Source organism: Ursus arctos, unplaced genomic scaffold (assembly GCF_023065955.2).
Source record: "Ursus arctos isolate Adak ecotype North America unplaced genomic scaffold, UrsArc2.0 scaffold_8, whole genome shotgun sequence".
Lineage (NCBI taxonomy): Eukaryota > Metazoa > Chordata > Mammalia > Carnivora > Ursidae > Ursus > Ursus arctos.
The window spans coordinates 55,314,631-55,331,631 of NW_026623100.1; the positions used below are offsets into that span (position 1 = coordinate 55,314,631).

A 17,001-nucleotide genomic window follows, 5' to 3' on the forward strand; every position below is an offset into this window, starting at 1 on the left:
TTAACTGGGGGGGGGGGGAGACTTATGAACATGTGAAATAAAAGCATTCTTTGCAGCTTAGACTATACTAGTTAGAAGGTTTTATATGTAAATATCTGCCCATCTCAAGTCAATTTGAATTGGCATTATTATTTCCTAACTACTTCCCTTGTTAATGAACTTCTAAACTTTGACACATGCTGAAGATTGATTTGCCTATGAAATTTTGCCTAATAGAATTTTGTAAAGTTCAGAGTTGAAAATCAAAGCCAGAAAAAAAAAATCTCAGAACTCTGGGGAATCTCAGCAACTTTAGCTGAGCATACAAAGGTCCCACTGTAGGAACCAGTCAGACTTTGATACCTGGAGTCTAAATGGGCTACAAGCTCAAAGGTTCTTCATGACGCAGACCCTTCCTGTTCCTCGGGCCTGCTGTCCACCAGTCCCACCTGGCACAGTATTCAAGAGGAAAAACATCACCCTACTGTTTTTTAAAAAAAGACTCATGAGCCTTTTTCATTATTTCCCTACCTCACTCTTCATTTAGGGAGATTTTAAAATTGAATTCAGACATTCAATTTATCCAGGAGGTCCTGTCTGACCACCAGCAGGGTTTAAATAACCTTCCCACGTGTTCCCACAATTTATTATAATTCTGTGTTTCTGTGTTTCCTTCCTGTGATAAGCCAGTGGTCCTGGAGGGCAGAGACTTAGGTGCCATTCATTTCTGAACCCTCAGCCCTTAGCACAGAGCCCGGTGGGAGGCAGGTGCTCAGTGTTGCTGAAAATGAATGAATGAAAGGAGTCAGTGATCCTCAATCTGTCCGCACTCACTTGGAAATGGGAATAGGTGGATCACAGGGCCCTGATTCCTGGAAAAACCTCCTCTAGCCTAGGCAAAAGGTCTCCAGAGCTTGATGCAAGTTAGTCCTGGACTATATCATTTTCATGATGTACCAATACAGAGCTGCCCTGTAAACCCTAACCACTACTCTTCAAACGAGGTGAAACAAGAAGAATGGTGGCAAAGGTCAAAGCTATCCTGTTCCTCTCTGCTTAATCAGAAATTGCGTTGTTCCAATCACATGCAGAGAAATTGTTTGCTCAGGATCTACTAGCCCTTCCATGGATATGTACTTAAACACCCCTTTAAACGTCCCAAGGCTTGCAGAGAGCAACGTTAGATATCAAAATACTAAACATTGATTTGGGCGCCAAGAAGGTATTTGGGGGTCAAGGCGTCTTTGACTATATCGTGTTGTCCCTGTCCCAGTAGAATGGGCAAAGGACTGTGACACCCTTTGCCGGTCACATTTGCCGCAGGCTTTGCAGGGAGTCCACAGTGAGACGGGGCAACCTGCCTCCTCCCTAGCTACCAGCAAGGCTAGTGCGGGTTCGGGGAGTGGGGCAGGCCGGCACACCGTGTTCAGTATTTTGAACACTTCCACGAGAAGGTGCCGGCAGAGGAGGAAACAGGTCTGGGACTAGCGTGCAGGGCTTCGAATGTGAAGTGCAACTGTGAGGTGCCGCAGCTTAAGCAGCGAGGCAGAGAACACCCCTAACTTTGTACGGGGGAGGTGTGGGGCAGGGTGGTGACGGTGTAGACAGGTCTAAGAGTCCGTCTTCTCTGCTGGCTCTTTGCCGTCATACATACACGTACAGGACACGCCCTCGTGCCCTGGCACTGCAGAACGGGCGCTACCGCTCGCCTCCGGGCCCACCTGAGGGACAAGCCTCGGACCGGGGCTCTCCCTCGGCGGCCTCCGCTCCCCCTCTGGCCAGCCCGCTTTCCCCTCCACGCTAGGGGAGCCCAGGCTGCTCCCTGGAGATCTAGGCCCGGGGCTGCCGGCACTGTGGGTTTGGGTTTGGTTTTACTTTACCCTCCTTACTTCCAAATAGGTCTGCTTTTCGCTTTGGGACCTCTGTTGGGGGAAGAAGGTCCGGGGCGCGCCGCGGGCGGCTGCCACTGCGGCGGCGGCGGCCGGGCCGTGCGGCTGCGCGGCGCGCTCGGCTTTGAGCGGCGCGCGGCCGCCGCTGCTGCTGCGCGTGCTGTAGAGGCGCGGGGCCACGCCCTCGGCGGGCGGCGCGCGCGGGAACTCCTTGAGCGAGCGGCTCAGCGGCTTGGCCTTGCCGTGCGCCTGCGCCGCCGCCTCCAGCTTGTACGCGCCGCTGCTGCCCGCCGGCGACGTCGCGCTCTTGGGCAGCGGCTGCAGCGGGTGCTCGGGCCGCTCGGCCTCCATGGCGAAGCTGACGGGCCGCAGGAAGCAGATGTCCAGGCTGGACTCGGAAGAGGCGGGCGAGCAGTTCTCGAAGAGGGCCGGGGCCTGGAACGGCTCCTCGTCGTAGGGCGCGGGCAGCGCGAAAATCTCGCCGCCGTACTCGAACTCCTCGTAGCCCGCGGGCACGAAGCCGCGGGCGTCGGGCAGGAGCTCGGCCGGGGCGCGCAGGGAGCGCTCCACGTTGCCCAGCGGCTCGGCGGGTGAGGGCTCGAAGTCCATCTCGGGGATGGCCTGCAGGGGCCCGGCGAGCGCCTTCACGTCCTGCTCAGCCGCACAGAACTGCGCCGGCGCCAGGAGGCTCTCGGGCCTCTCGTGCTTTCTGCTCTCCATCTCCCACTCACTGGGCTTCCCGGGCTGCATGCTCTCCATCAAGCTTTGCTGTTGTTGGCTTTTCTTCACTGGGGGCATCAAGTGTCTTTAAAGGGGAAACGGAATACAATACGGTTGGTTAGTGCAGGCCTCTCCCCGAAGCACGAGGCTGGGAGCAACACGCCTCTGCCAGCTGCTGCTAAGACGCACAACTAATGGTTCCTCTCCTCTCTGCCCTCCTAGGTGCCTTCGTGTGTCACCTACCAAACTCCATGGGCTTCTACAGCTAAGGAGTCCCCATGAGCCCTGGTCCCCCACGTGGGAGGGTGAAAACGCCATCTGTGAAGCAGATGACCGAAGTATCTGTCAGAGCAAGCAGGCTTGGCACAGAGATGGCAGGTTAGCCAAGGATGGTCGTCCCTCCGCACGTGGAAGCTCTGACCCGCCCACCACGTGGCCAGAGCCCCAAGGTACCTCCTTTTCTCTCCTCTCCTTTTTTTGCTCTAGCGTTATGAAACCAAATGATGCAAAGAACTTTTGTTCGACTCCTGGATCTAAACGCCTAAGAACAATTAAATTTCTAAATGAAATAAATGTGGTACAGCCTTGAAAACTGTTGAATCTGGATGATGGTATATGGGGTTCACTGTACACTTTACTTTTGTACATATTTGACGTTTTCACAATAAAAAACTAAAAAATTTTGTGGCTGTAGAGCATGCTGTATAAAGTTGTCTCAAACTTTGACCGACAGGAACAACCACCAAAATGAAAAGCTCTCACTCTAAATATGCCCAATTTCATGTTTAACCATGAATAATGAATAATTTACGTAGGATATTAGGGTAGCATACACGTCAGATTGGATGGGATTTGCCAGTTCTGGTGGAAGGTAATTGCCAGGCAGATGTGAGTCCATAACTACACGCAGACCCAACCTTTTATTTATTTATAGTTTATTAATTCTACCACCAAAAATGCATTAAAAATGCAGATGTATTATAAAGAAAAAACAGTGAACTTAAGATGAAAACGAGGTCTCACACTCAAAGGTGAAAAGAAATGATAAAATGAAATATTGACCTAACTTGAATTGTCTTTTCACTTGGAAAATTGTTAAATTTTTTACTGGCCATTTTCCCAACATGGAGTGCAATGGCAGCCATCTTTTTGGTCTGGGTATAATCTCTAGGGATTGTTTTGGCTCTATTTGCTGCACTTCAAAGAAGATAGCTTTATCATTGTCATAAAAGCTGAAGTGACCCACAAAGTAAACACCCTCTTCCTGCCTATCTCTTTCCCACTCTCCACCCATGAAAGGTATTTTTTCTGTATGGAGTTCTCCCCTACAGGATTTGTGGGATTTTCTCTATAGGAAGGAAATCTTCCTGGGCTCTATTTATAGAAAGGTTAATGTCTCATAGGTCCAGAATGTTTATGGAATATCTCTGTCTCTCCATATTTACGCTTATGTCTTTCGATGATATATCATTCTCAATTTTAAGAGATGAAGGCAGAACAAGGAAATGGTTTATTTTGCATTACTGATCAGATACTCCTTCCAATGATTGTAATTGGCATTTAAAAAATTGTAGCGATTAAAAATTGAAATAATCTCAGTTGCCTACCTCTTACTTCATTGTAATTTTAGAAAAGTAGCTAAAACTTCAAATTTTCCTTAAGATAATAAAACTAAATTTTCCTTAAGGTAATAAAACCCAAAGCAGAAATTATAGTCTAAGGAATTACTTCTATGAAAAATGTCTGTATTTGACAGAGTGCTGGGGTTTGGAATTTTGAGTTTTAGTTTCCCTTATCTTTCCAGAAATCCTGGTTTCAAAAGTAGCTAATTTGACTTTATCCTTATCCTTCAGAGGTAAAGAGTTCCAAATATATATAAATGGCCTAATCCTTAATGTAAAAATCATCAAGAAGTTTGATGAATAAGAATCCAGCTTAATGTGCTAGAGGGTTGTGTGCAGAGACTTTAAAAGGCTGTCAAATACATCCAGTGCACACAACAGCTTTAAGAGAAGCTGTCATAAATGAAGAACTTAAGAAATCCCTTTCTGAAGCAGCTTCAAGGGGAATTGGGAAAGGCTGAACAACATTCTTTCTATATCACCTCAGGCCTGTTTCTCTTCTCAGAGCCTTAACTTCCACTCACCCCTGCCTGGGATTCTCTCTCCCTCTGCTACACCTTTTGGAGAGCTTAAGTGTGTTCCTATCCTTCTGAGGAGCTGTAAGATGCCTTCCTGTCTTCTCTTCCACTCAATCATTGTCTAAACCCAAAGAAACTTATGCTGTAGGCAGAGGGGGGTTATGTGTGATAAAATTGTTAGGAGTAGCCTTCAGCCTCTAGGCCTGCCTCTTAACATTAGCCTTCCTCTGGGATCCAACCATTGGGTCAGCTGCTTGCCTGCCATATATAGGCTTGATGGAGCAAGAGGGAGGGAGGAATCCTGTAGGTCATACTCCTATTCCACGCTGTCCTGCTACCCCATACAGATGACTCGGCACCCAAGGGCATTGCCATATAACCTTTCCATAGCAACAAGTGCTTACGTGACAGCAGGGCCAGAACTGGGAGCAGAAGGGTAGGGTTGCAGTATCTCTTCTGAGTGGATCCCACTGTCACGGACAGCCTCAGGGCCTGCAGTAGGGGAAGCATCTTGTCCAGTGTTTGCACACTGGGAAGCCAGCCCTTTGTACAGCTTTGCCATGGATGACCTATGAGAATGGAAGTAGTAATTTTCAGGGTGTACAGTGGGAAATTGGCTCTGAATGCACAGATTATACCAAGAAAGATAAGGAGACAATATTTCTCAGACAAAGCTCAGCTGTGAAGTTCTCCCTCTCTCTCTGTCTCTCCATGGCCCTCCACAAACCAAGTTGTTTACATAACAGTACAGGCTAGATGCTGGGCAAGAATAGGGATGCTGATTAATTGCCTGAGTTAAGTTTGAATGAAAGGGGTGGTATAGAAAGATGTCCTCCATATGAGGAGCCCTAGCTTGGGAAATGGCATCTTTTTCTGGTCTCAAACATCCACAGAAATGATTGTTTTCCTCACTGGGTTGGGATGAGGTTGAAGGAAATCCAGGTCATTAGAAAATTCTGCTATGGGTTGTTTCTGTTCCTTCTGAAGCCCAGATTCTCCCTAGTCAGCTCTTTTTGTTTCTCTTTAGCGTGAACTTTGTTCAACCAGCACCCTTATTTGTTTAGTTTTTATCCACAGCACTTACGCCATCTATTTATTAACTGGTTGTCCATCTCTAGAAAGTAAGCTCACGTGGCAAAGATTTTTGTTTTGTTCATTGCAGTATACTCAGTACATAGAGCAGTACCCGACACACAGTAAGTGCTCAATAAATACTTGTTGAGTTCATGAAAGAAACCACATTCTGGCCTTTAAACTGCATTTTTTTTTTTGACCTGGTAAGCTTAGGGAAACAACTATTTTCAAGGTGGTTAATAACACAAGAGGGAGCCTGCATAGGGATTAGAGTAAGACTGTTTTTATTTTTCTAAAGTAATTGTACCTATTACCTGATGGAATTACTTTACCACCAGGTAATAAATAGGTCCCTCCCTCCTGTAGCCAGCTTGACCATCTCATTTCCCTCCTCTTTTCTGTTCTCTTCTTCCCCCGTCAATGCATTTCAGCAACTTAACATACAATGAGGTCACTTTTGACAGGTATCCACCTTGACTGTCGATATCCCTGTTGTCAGAAAACTTTGATCAACCCTCTAGATGGCACCTTTAGAAGCTTACTTCTTGAGCTTTTTCCGTTTCTGAATAAGCAAATCCTCGTTGCATTGAAACAGCAGGGTGTAATGCGAGATGAATACTCGAAGGCGCTGAACACACACCAGAAGGAGGTAATAGTCAGGGTGTTCCTGCTCTGTGAACTTCAGGACATTCTGGATGGAGATAAAAAGGAGGCAGCATTGCATAATTAGAATGAAACTTTTGTCTCTTGTGCACCTTGCCTCCATCTGTTATCAGAGTTTGGTAGCCATTTAACCAGAACAACAATACATGTGGCCAATCTAATTGTAAGCTGAATGGTTAAACCTACTGTTCTCTTTGTCCATCAAGGGAGAATAATAGTCACCATTGCTCCTGTTTGAGTTGGATGTGAACGTTGGATAATTCCCTCTGAAAATTAGAAGGATCTACTCAATAGATCTCTAATTAGGGTAATAGAAACATTCTAAGAATTATTATCTATAAGCAATGCCTTATGACTTAAACGAGTCAGGCCAATGGTGAGAATGTCAGGCATCAAGGCAGGCTGGAAGGGGATGATGTTTATGACCAAGCCTGGCCTGGTGGTTCCTCCTATTATATTGGCTACTGCACTGTAGAGGAACGTGCGCCTTGGTTGGATCTGGGAAAGCTAACATTTATTGAGTCTTCCTATTGCCAAGTACTAATGCCTTCACAGATTTGTTTTCTCATTTAATGTTGACCACAGCTAGGTTAGATAGGTGCAGTTATTACCTCCATTTAACAAATAAGGAAATCAAGGCATAGAGAAGTTAAGTAATCTTCATTAGGTCACACATCTAATGAGTAGCAGAGTCAGAATTTGAACTCAAGTCGGAGAGTAGAATCAGGGCTCTTATTTACCATACTGCTTGCAAGACCTGGGTTTCAGTCCTAGATTTTTTTTTTTCACTTATATGTGTGTTAACTTGGGCAAGTTACTTATTTCTTTGGCTCTCCATTTCCTTACCTAAGCAATGGTAATGACCCCTATTTCATGGGATTATTGAAAGCATTAAATAAGATAATTATTGGGGCACCTGGGTGGTTCAGTCAGTAAAGCATATATGACTCTCGATTTCGGCTCAGGTCATGATCTCAGGGTCATGGGATCGAGCCCCGTGTTGGGTGCTATGGGGAAAATGGTGTGCAGAAGTCAGCTCATCAACTTCTTCATGCTTTCTCTGTGACATACGACATGAGCAATATATGGTAGGCCCTTGGACTCAAGCCAAAAGAAAGTAGTCAGGATAGCAGTTAAGTAGACAGGTTACACAGATATTTCTTAGATGCCAGCGGGTGGGGTAAGTGTTTGGGTGTACATTTAGATGGCTGTAGAACAAGGTGGAAGGGACTGAATAGTACTCAGAATCTACCAGGAGCTGCTATAGAGAGATCCTAGATCAGCAGAGGTGGTGATTGCTGGTAAATGAAGACAGAACTTCAAAGGCAAACGTCATGAGCTAAAAATTTTTAGAGATTGAGATTTCAGTTCATACAACAAAGTAGGAATGGGGTAATCACAGCAATCTAAGTCATTTCATTACTCCTTAGATATCATACCAACGATTCTTCCTTGACCCTTTACCGTGTTTCTCAGTTGCAAGCCACAAATAGTAGTTTAGCTTGAAAATCAGTTTGGTGGCTTCCCAGCCATGCCTACCTGCAGATGTATCAGATATTCAGGGATGCGCTGGACTATGTGAAAAAACAGTGTGTAGATGTCAGATTTAATCTCTTCATCACCCTGAATGAAAGAAAGGTAGAGTCATTCTTCAGCTCTGGCTGCAGAACCCCAAAGTCAGTCCTACCCCAAAAAACCCAGGGTTTTTTTTTTATTCGCAGAGCATTTTCTTTCTCTAGAGTGTCATGATCCTTCATTGGATAGGACACTTGTTCAGAGACACACTCAAGGAGACAATTCTTCTGTAGCAGGAAGCATATTGTACTTCTTTTGAAACCACCCAACTTTCCAAACAATCCCGTCCTTCCCCACCACTCTTTTTAGCATAGTGCTGGACAGAAGTGGCCACTCAACAAATTATATTTGAGTTGAAAGCATTCATTAAGATTCTCATGGAAGTGCTCATTACAATGGCTTACTAGTAGGCACTAAGGGTGGGTTGGAGCCTCATGAGGGTGGAGAAAGAATATAACTAGAAACCGGTCAGCTGGGCTGGCAGAGGAAACATGTTGGATTTTCTCCATATCCCTTCCTTTCCCTTTCCTTCCCTTCCCTTCCCTTTCCCCTTCTCAAATATTTGCTGAATGCTAACATGTGGTAGGCATTATACTTACAGGGTTGAGAGTAACGGGGGTTGAAGTAAAACATTAATAAAGAGACCCTCACCTCTTGTGAAACTTGATTAACTCTTAACTTTAGGCCTCTGAGAGGGTTTCTACTGACCTAAAATAGCTAGAATTGTTAGATATTTATATGCACTTATTGAGCACCTAATATAGCATTGCAGTAGCAATACTTAAAGCTACATATTAGAACCACTTTATGATCTTATAAACTGACAGACACAGGATGATTTGAGTTTAATATTTAGATTCCAGTTAGCTGAGCCTGGGGGGGGGGGGAACCCACACCCAGCATGCAAGCTGCAGCCGGAGGATCTCTGCTTAGAACACCTGTTTACTGTGTGCAAACTTCTAATGAAATAGAAAAAAGAAGTCAATAAATCAGAGCAAGGACCAAAGCACTGGCACTCCTCCTCAAGTGGGCTCCTTTAACCCCAGGTAGGAGTGTCAGTGACTCTCTTCGAGCCATTCCCCAGCCTGGAAGACAAGCTGAGTGCATGTGTTGTAATCCCCGAGGTGGTTAAGCAACGACCTATAGATACACATGTAACCAAAGGGCAGTGCACACATAGAGTTACCTTACCTCCTTCAGAACAACAACATGAACCAAAGAGATGCATTCCGGCAGGTCCCTTAGGTAGGCAACGTAATAATCCAAGAAATTATTCTTGAAAACAAACACAAAAATGCATGGTAAGAACCCGGAAACAGGAATGATAGCAGCTAATATTTTTATAGAGTCATTTATATCAAAAAGGAGTACTTTGCAGAGATTATCTTCATCATTTATTTAATGTGTTCATTAATATGGGTTTTTTGTTTGTTTGTTTTTTAATTCATTTTTTAAATCTTTTTGGTTTTAAGGTAAATATCCCTATGGACTTGGGAACCAAAACTCAATAGTCCTGTTTCAATGAGAGAAAGTGAAAAACCAGCGCAGCAGAGAGGGGTCACGTATGTTGAAAAAGTATTTTTAAATTGTTAAATAATTAAAATGCCTATTTTGTTTTTAAGTTACTTTTTATTTTAGTCATCTACATCCAATAAGGAACTTTGTCCAGCCCACCTCCTGGTGTCTAGACCAGTGATTCTCAACTTTTTCCACTAATTGTGTATTTCCACCGATTGCTTATTCATGTATGCAATATATTTTCAGGAAAACAATTCTCAGCTTCCAAAGATATATTCCCACAGATACAACAATTCTCAGCCCAAGAAAGCATATTGAATACAAATGAGTAAAAGTGATATTAGAGGGATTGCATTACATCTATATAAGTAAATAATTTATAAACTTTGTATTATCACCTACATGATTGATATACAGAGTTTGATTGCAGGCTAACTCTGGCTTGCAGACCAATTTTGATTAGCCCACACAATATTTTTAAAATAAATTTTCACATAAAATTCTGGCTTGGCAGTGTCTCTTAAAATATCAGAAGATCTGGCAATTCTCTTCCCTTCTTCCTGAATAATAATTGGATAATATTTCTTGTAGAAAAGCATATGTGCTCCACTTAAGCTCACCTCTCAATAGTCCATATTGTATCACATTCCACTTACTTCCACTCATTTATATCACTGTCTGGTCCTGCAGGCATTTTAGTTTGCAACCTCTGGCCTGGATCATATTTTCTTTGCAGAACATTACAGAGATTTCGAAACTTAACACCCTTTTCTCCAAGGAAGTGAAAATAAAAAACATCCAAGACAAATAACTACCCCTCACAGTTTTAAATATCTCTAAGGAATGAAATTAGGTGTGAAATACATTCACATACACAAACCCTCTTATATTTATTTTGTACGTGTGGATGGATATGTTTGTGAATGTGTGTATATTTATCCACAAGTGCACACACACACATTTACGTGCATGTTCAGTGGGTCAGTTATACATAGTACGGTGGGAAGCGATGGGCTGGAAGTTAGGAGACGTGGGTCATAGATCCACAACTACCTAGCCAGCTGAGCGATTTCAACAAAGTCTTTTAATGTCTCTGAACTTTATTTCATTTTCTGTAGAGTGAGGAGGTTAGGCTAGATCTCAGCAGTAAATGCATGTAATTCAAGTTTATAAAGGATTTTTAAAAACTTACCTCATCATTTGTTAACTTAAGGAATAAATCTCCAAGAACTCCTTGGCGTGGCCACTTCAGGACCCTTTCCTGCAGAGCATGAAGCAAATCGAGGTGCTGCTGGACAAGGTACCGTAAAGAGCCAGGGAAGAGGCTTGAAACAGAATAGAGATAGGATCACACAAACCAGGTGTAGAGAAAAGACACTATAAAAACATATGCAGGAGGTTCCATTTTCCCCAGTCATTCAGAATATTCTGAGTCACAGCTCTGCATTCAGGACTTTTTTTTTTTTTTAAGTTTGACATTGTAGACCTAATAGCAAATATCCTCAAGATGTAAAAAAGACCCCTTTAGGGGTGTCTGTGTGGCTCAGTTGGTTAAGCGTCCAACTCTTGATTTTGGCTCAGGTCATGATCTCAGGGTCCTGGGATCAAGCCCCTGTTGGGCTCCGCACTCAGCAGGGGAGTCTGCTTGAACATTCTCTCCCTCTGCCCCTACCCCGACTGGTGCACTCGCTCGCTCGCTCTCTCTAAAATAAATAAATAAATCTTTTAAAAAAATAAATTAAAAAACCCCTTTACCAGTGGCTTCTACACAAATGTGTATTGCACTAATAAAGAGTACATCACTTGAACGGCTTCTTTTTTTTAAGGTTTTTTTTTTTTTCTGTAATCTCTACACCCAGCATGGGGCTCAAACTCACAAACCTGAAATCAAGAATCACACACTCTTCCAACTGAGCCAACCACGTGTCCCTTGAATGGCCTTTTTAAAGCCAAACAGTTACTGTCTCATTTATGCGACAGTAGAAATTCTAAGGGAACTCTTTTCCAAAATTTTAAAGTTATTCCCACTTGCAAAAGAGTCTACTCTAATTAGTGTTGTAGATGACAGCACTAAGGTGGCACTTATCATTCTTAGCTACTGAGTAAGAGACTCTGATTTAGGTGAAAGGGAAGACTTATTTAAAGAAGGCACCTAAATGCTCAGGGGATGGGCATATGAAAGTGCTCCTTTCCCTTCCCTTCATTTTCCAAGAGGAATACTGGGTAAGGACACAGTCTTGCCTGGAGAGGTTGTGGACCAGGCCTGGCCTGTTACTCCCTAGAGCTTCACAGAGCCCCCTTCCTCCTCTCACTACCCTCTCCCCCATCTCTCAGTGTGTCCCGATTTGTTTGTTTGTTTTTCCAGAGGAAATGAAGGGAGGAAGAGAGGTGTCAGAGAAGGATGAGGTGGAGAGGAGAGAGAGAAAGAATCAGGGGAGGAGGAAGAGGGTGCATGGAGAAGGGTGGGGCAATCAAGGGCCTATAGGAATGAGGATGGAAGCCACAAGGAAAGGGAGTTTTGCTGGCCTGCAGCCAGGACTAGAACTCCAGCTTGGTGACTTACGGGAATTGATAGTAGGTTCCCTCGTGCTTTCAAGACCACAAGTTTAACGAAGATGAAAGTGAAGGAAGGCCTGCTTGTCAACAAGAGCTGAACTTACGTGGATATTCCCCCAGGGTCCAACGAGAATAAATCAGTGGACAATTGAGGTGCTTTGCCAACCCTGAACAAGCAGACCTTTGTTGAGAACATTACGAAGAACAGCACTTTGGTAAGAAGTTTTTTCAATCTCCCATCCAAAAAAATAAATAAAAAATTTTTTTAAAAAAAGGCTTTTTCAACCCATCTGCAAGTAAAGCAGACTCCCCTGAGGCTATAGCTCAGAGAAGACACAGATAACAGAGAGAGTATCCAGCCCCTTGTGAAAAGATACAAGGATTCCCTCCCTCCGGTCTTCTCTCCCTCCCCCTCCTGTATCACTAGTCTCCACACATGCAAAGCCAGCTGATCCATTAAACACAAGTGGAGGGGCTTCCCCATCTAAGCTGTTACGGCTCGCACAGTGGGCTCAGAAGATTTAAGTAATCCCTGTCAGATCAGAGGGAATTTGGAGGAGTGGCTAGGAGACAGTCCGACTGTGGAGGAGACCATAAAGCTAATGGAGGAAAGCACAACTGATTGAACTGAAATCAGAGTAAAACACTGTACCCGCGAAAGGTCTAGTTGTGAAAGATTTCTCCCCACCCAAGGCTATCATGACTTTGGGTAATATTCCCGGTGTGACACTGAAAGATGTTAGGGCACCATGCCATGGCGAGATCTTACTTTGAGATGGGTTGTCCATATAGGTTATATAATATCTCTTAAATGATCTCTTTTCTTTGTCTCTTTCTTTACTCCTCTCCTGGCTTTGCCTGGCCTCACCTGGCCTGACGTTCTTTCTCTTTCTTTTGAGAAATCTGCCTTCTGCTACACAGTGACCAGTATCCTTGCAGAACTGGAAAGCTGGTAATTTGGTTGGAGGCCATGTACCTCCTGGACTGTCCATTGGGGTAATAGTTTGAGATTTCAGGGTACGGGTCAGAAAAGGTTAATGCTCCCATCAAGTATCATGGAAACACAAAAGTTCCACAAAGAGCAATGGCGTACAGTGGGTTCTATACCAAATATTGGGGGGGGGAATCTATTTAATAAGGACATTATTTGAAATCAGAGAGGAGTGCGAAGGAGGGGAGCCAGGAGATGGAGAGCAGAGGGAGAAAGAAGCAAGCGGTATAGACATGAACATAACCTATTTCCTTGTTCTGCCTAGAGCCACCCCTGACTCCCAGAAGCAACTTGTTCATGAAGATGATAGTATTAAGTACTCAACTTCTTATCTATTCCTTACTAGGGGTGAAATTATAGCAACTACATGAGTAGTTTAATCTTTTTAAAACCTTAAAAGTTATTTCAACTCCCACAATACAGTACTTAAACAATAAGGGAAATAAACTAAAAGCCATCAAGGAAAACCCAGTTCGAGTTTCAGATCAATAACTTAGCTCTTGCCAGTCTAATTTTAGGCCAGAAGTCCTGAGCTTCAGCAGCAGGACGCACCCACATTTGAGGGGCGCCGTCGCGAGGCGTGCGCCACCTGGTGGTGAGCCGTAGCACACGGAGTTCTTGGCGGATGTGGAGTTGCGCTCAGAAGGCTGCCTGGCAATCCTGTCAGGATGGCGTCACCCCTCCCCACAAGGATTCCGACAGACAGGCCCCTTTGATCCTGAGCTTGTAACTCTATCTAAGTGAATCAGACCAGACGAAGCCAAGGACTGCAACCTCCGTGATCCTCTAACAAATGAACAGCACCACAGTTCCACTCAGACCTCAGCTGGCAGCTCGTGCCCCTGCAGTTTCCAGCCCTTTCCTTCAGCCAGGGGCAGGGCTGGCTTGAAACAGGCTGACGAGACTCTTGAGGGCTTTACTTTCCTCTAGGGAAAGCCTAAAGTTTCATTGTATAGGTTTGAGAAGTTTTGAGGGTCCGGTTGTAGTTACGGTGGGTTTTGTTTTCACGCCGGGGGTTACTTTTCAGCAGGGGTAGAAAGTGCTGGTGGCTTGCAATGTATGGTGGGAAAGATAGGGAATGTTACTAACTTATTTTCATCTTTCCATGGGGAAAATGCCATTAGAGAAAAGGAATACTCTCATTCTGTTGTGTATTTCGTTCGGCTGGCCTATTTAAAGTGCCCATGGAGGCGTCAGGAAAGCTTAGAAAAAAGAAGAAATGTAGTGAGCGAAGGAGGATAATGGAAATCTAAGACCAGGGTGGAAAAATGGCAACACTGCAAAGCTCAGAACTCCAGTCTCTACATAAGTCCTAAGAGTATTGACTTAAAGTTTTTCTCGTCTCGATCTGTGAAAAGAAAAAAGACAGTTAGCTTCGTAGTAACTAACATGAATAGCATTATCATGGATATGAGAAATATCCGGTTTCCGACTTTCATGGGGGATTGTATGATAGTTTTAAACTTTTTTTAAGCTCGGGATTTGGGGAAGATCAGTCCTTCCTCAGTCATGGGTCATGGGAGAACATCCTAGACAAGCCGGGAATCACGGCAAGTAGAAGAGAGCTTCAGTGAGCCAAGAACATTTCTAGCATCTCTGCCTGACAAGTCAGTTGAGATCTGAAGTAAGAACGTACGCGCTGTTAAGAGGGAAGCCTACGCTGTGAAATAGGAACAGACAGAAGGTCTGCTTCTGGCTGAGAAACCTGGCATATTGCTGTTAGTTAGGTGATGTGTCCGAAATGACAAGGTCCTCAGAGAAGTGGTATGATGTGGAAAGGTCACAAGGACAGGGGCAGACAAGCCTGGGTTTGAATCCTGGCACTAATGGACTAGGTGGCTTTAGAGCGCTCTGGACTTTAGTTTCTTCATCTGTAAGGTAGGCTCCCCAGGGTTCCTGTGAAGATTTCATGAAGTTAGCAATGAAGTGCCCGGTTACTGTGTTCCACAGTAAGCAACTCTCTCTCTCTCTCTCTCTCTCCTTGTCCCATCCCTCAATTTTCAGAGACAACGAGGACGTGCGGCTGGCTTAGAATCTCGGATGTGGAAGCAATACTACACCAAGAGGTAGACTTGCCTTCAGATTTGATCAGTGTAAACGGAGCAGGTCTCTAGGAGCAGCAAGATAGCTAGAGGCGGTAGAGACATCTCAGAGGGCTGCAGGGGCAATGTGGGAGGGTAGGAGGAGTTCCAGACGGGGAAGGAATGAGAATCTGGGTGGCCCCTGAGAGAGGGTGAAGCCCCATCCAGGGCCTCTAGTGGTCAGAGCTTTAGCCCATCACATTACCCTTTCTGTTCCTTGTTGTTTTCTACACTTTGCTTACCTCAGCTTTGCAGTAAAATGATTCTTGAAAATAGTCAAACCGCTTTCGAGTCTGTCAGGGACTATTCCCTCACCTCAGCCATTTAGATAGGGGGAGCATTGTGTTCTGGTGACTGGGCATATTGTCGGCAGCCGCAAAGCCAAGTAAAATTGGAGGATGGTAAAGAGGAGGAAAATACATTTAGGGGCTTCCTGAGATAGAGTCACGATTTATGGACCACCAGTGTCTATTACCTGATAGACTATTAAACTATTAATGCTACATGTATCTGTAATAGTCCATAATCCAGACTTTCCATTCTTTTGGATTGGCCTTTTCCTCAACTAATCTGGATTATTACATCTTCATGACGTTAGTCCTTTCCACCAAATCAGAGTTTCCTCCTTCCTGCTTTTTTTAATGGAGAAGCAGCAGAGAGGATATAAAGATGATGAACAGAAGCAATCATGGAGTGTTGCAATCTTGGAGCTAGTGTGCTGTTATAATATCCTGCAGACCCTGTGGAAGCACCAACACACGCACACACACAAACACACACACACACCCCACCCACTTGCTCACCATCTAGTACTATGGGATCACCTAAACAAATAAGAGCCAAGTCCAGAGTTAATCAGCCTTGTGCCATGTATCTAATGGCCTCTTAATGCTTCAGACTTCCACTGCGTCGATTCCCTCCTACGTCCATGAGACCTGTGATCCCACGAGGACTTGCAGATGGCAACTGAGAGCAATGTCTCCCTCACTGTCGCGTTTATTCTCCCTGAAGCTCTTTACAGACATGCCAGGGACAATGAAGGTCTCAGAGACTTTATTCATTTTCTTATCTGCTGTAAGTCTAAACTTGAGACTTGCCAGGTGTTACCTGCTGTCACTGCCTACTCTCTCTTCAAGGACTATTTCTGGAACTCTTTACAGGTCCCAGAATTCCCCAAGTGGAAACAATAAACAACTTACCTTAAATTTTAATCAATCTGAAAAGCAAAGGCAATGAACACATGGATACCTTCTCTCTTTGGAATTCCTCTTTCCATCTGACCCTTGGAATGTTGCCTTGATCTTCAGGATCAGAGAGATGTTAATGACATATTTTCTTTCTGACTCAAGCAGTTCTAGAGCCACAGTCTGTCTTTTAGCTTTAAAAACAAATCAAAGGGAATTTTTGTCAACCATTCCTTCCCAAAACTCTATTAAATCATAGAAAGCAATAAAAAGACATTGAGAGCAATAAAAAGAGATATCAGCAAGTTTTTGGAAGATGGAAAACAGAACCGAAGCATGGTAGTTAATTCAGCAGAGTAAGGGCACAAAACCTTGGTGTTCTCATCTGCAGATGGAAAATCTGCTGAGAAGCAGAAAGCCTCAAGGAGTGAAGGCACGGGGCACCACAGAAAGTACAAATAAGGCACAATGCTGAAAACAGGAGACTTAGTCTACATATAGTGCAACTGAACTTCCAGGCTCCTACCCCCATGCCAGATGGCTTCCTCATTCACCCCCACCATGGGAAAATGGGAAAAATTAAACTAGAGAGGTCCTTATCTCTGGGGTCTGGACTAAAGACAGTAGAGGG

The 17,001-nt window shown here is 44.4% G+C and overlaps 1 protein-coding gene across 1 annotated transcript in view; it reads right to left on the reverse strand.

Annotated features, from left to right (window-relative positions):
- The window catches only part of ARHGEF33 (Rho guanine nucleotide exchange factor 33), a 46,651-nt gene that overhangs the window by 12,114 nt on the left and 17,536 nt on the right, over positions 1-17,001 (reverse strand). Inside the window, exons 8-14 of the mRNA XM_057308961.1 lie at positions 16,435-16,564; positions 10,751-10,883; positions 9,232-9,315; positions 8,005-8,088; positions 6,345-6,493; positions 5,133-5,297; positions 1,869-2,673 (exon numbers count right to left, since the gene is read on the reverse strand). Of these exons, the coding sequence (XP_057164944.1) occupies positions 1,869-2,673; positions 5,133-5,297; positions 6,345-6,493; positions 8,005-8,088; positions 9,232-9,315; positions 10,751-10,883; positions 16,435-16,564 (1,550 nt within the window). The remainder of the gene's footprint in view (positions 1-1,868; positions 2,674-5,132; positions 5,298-6,344; positions 6,494-8,004; positions 8,089-9,231; positions 9,316-10,750; positions 10,884-16,434; positions 16,565-17,001) is intronic.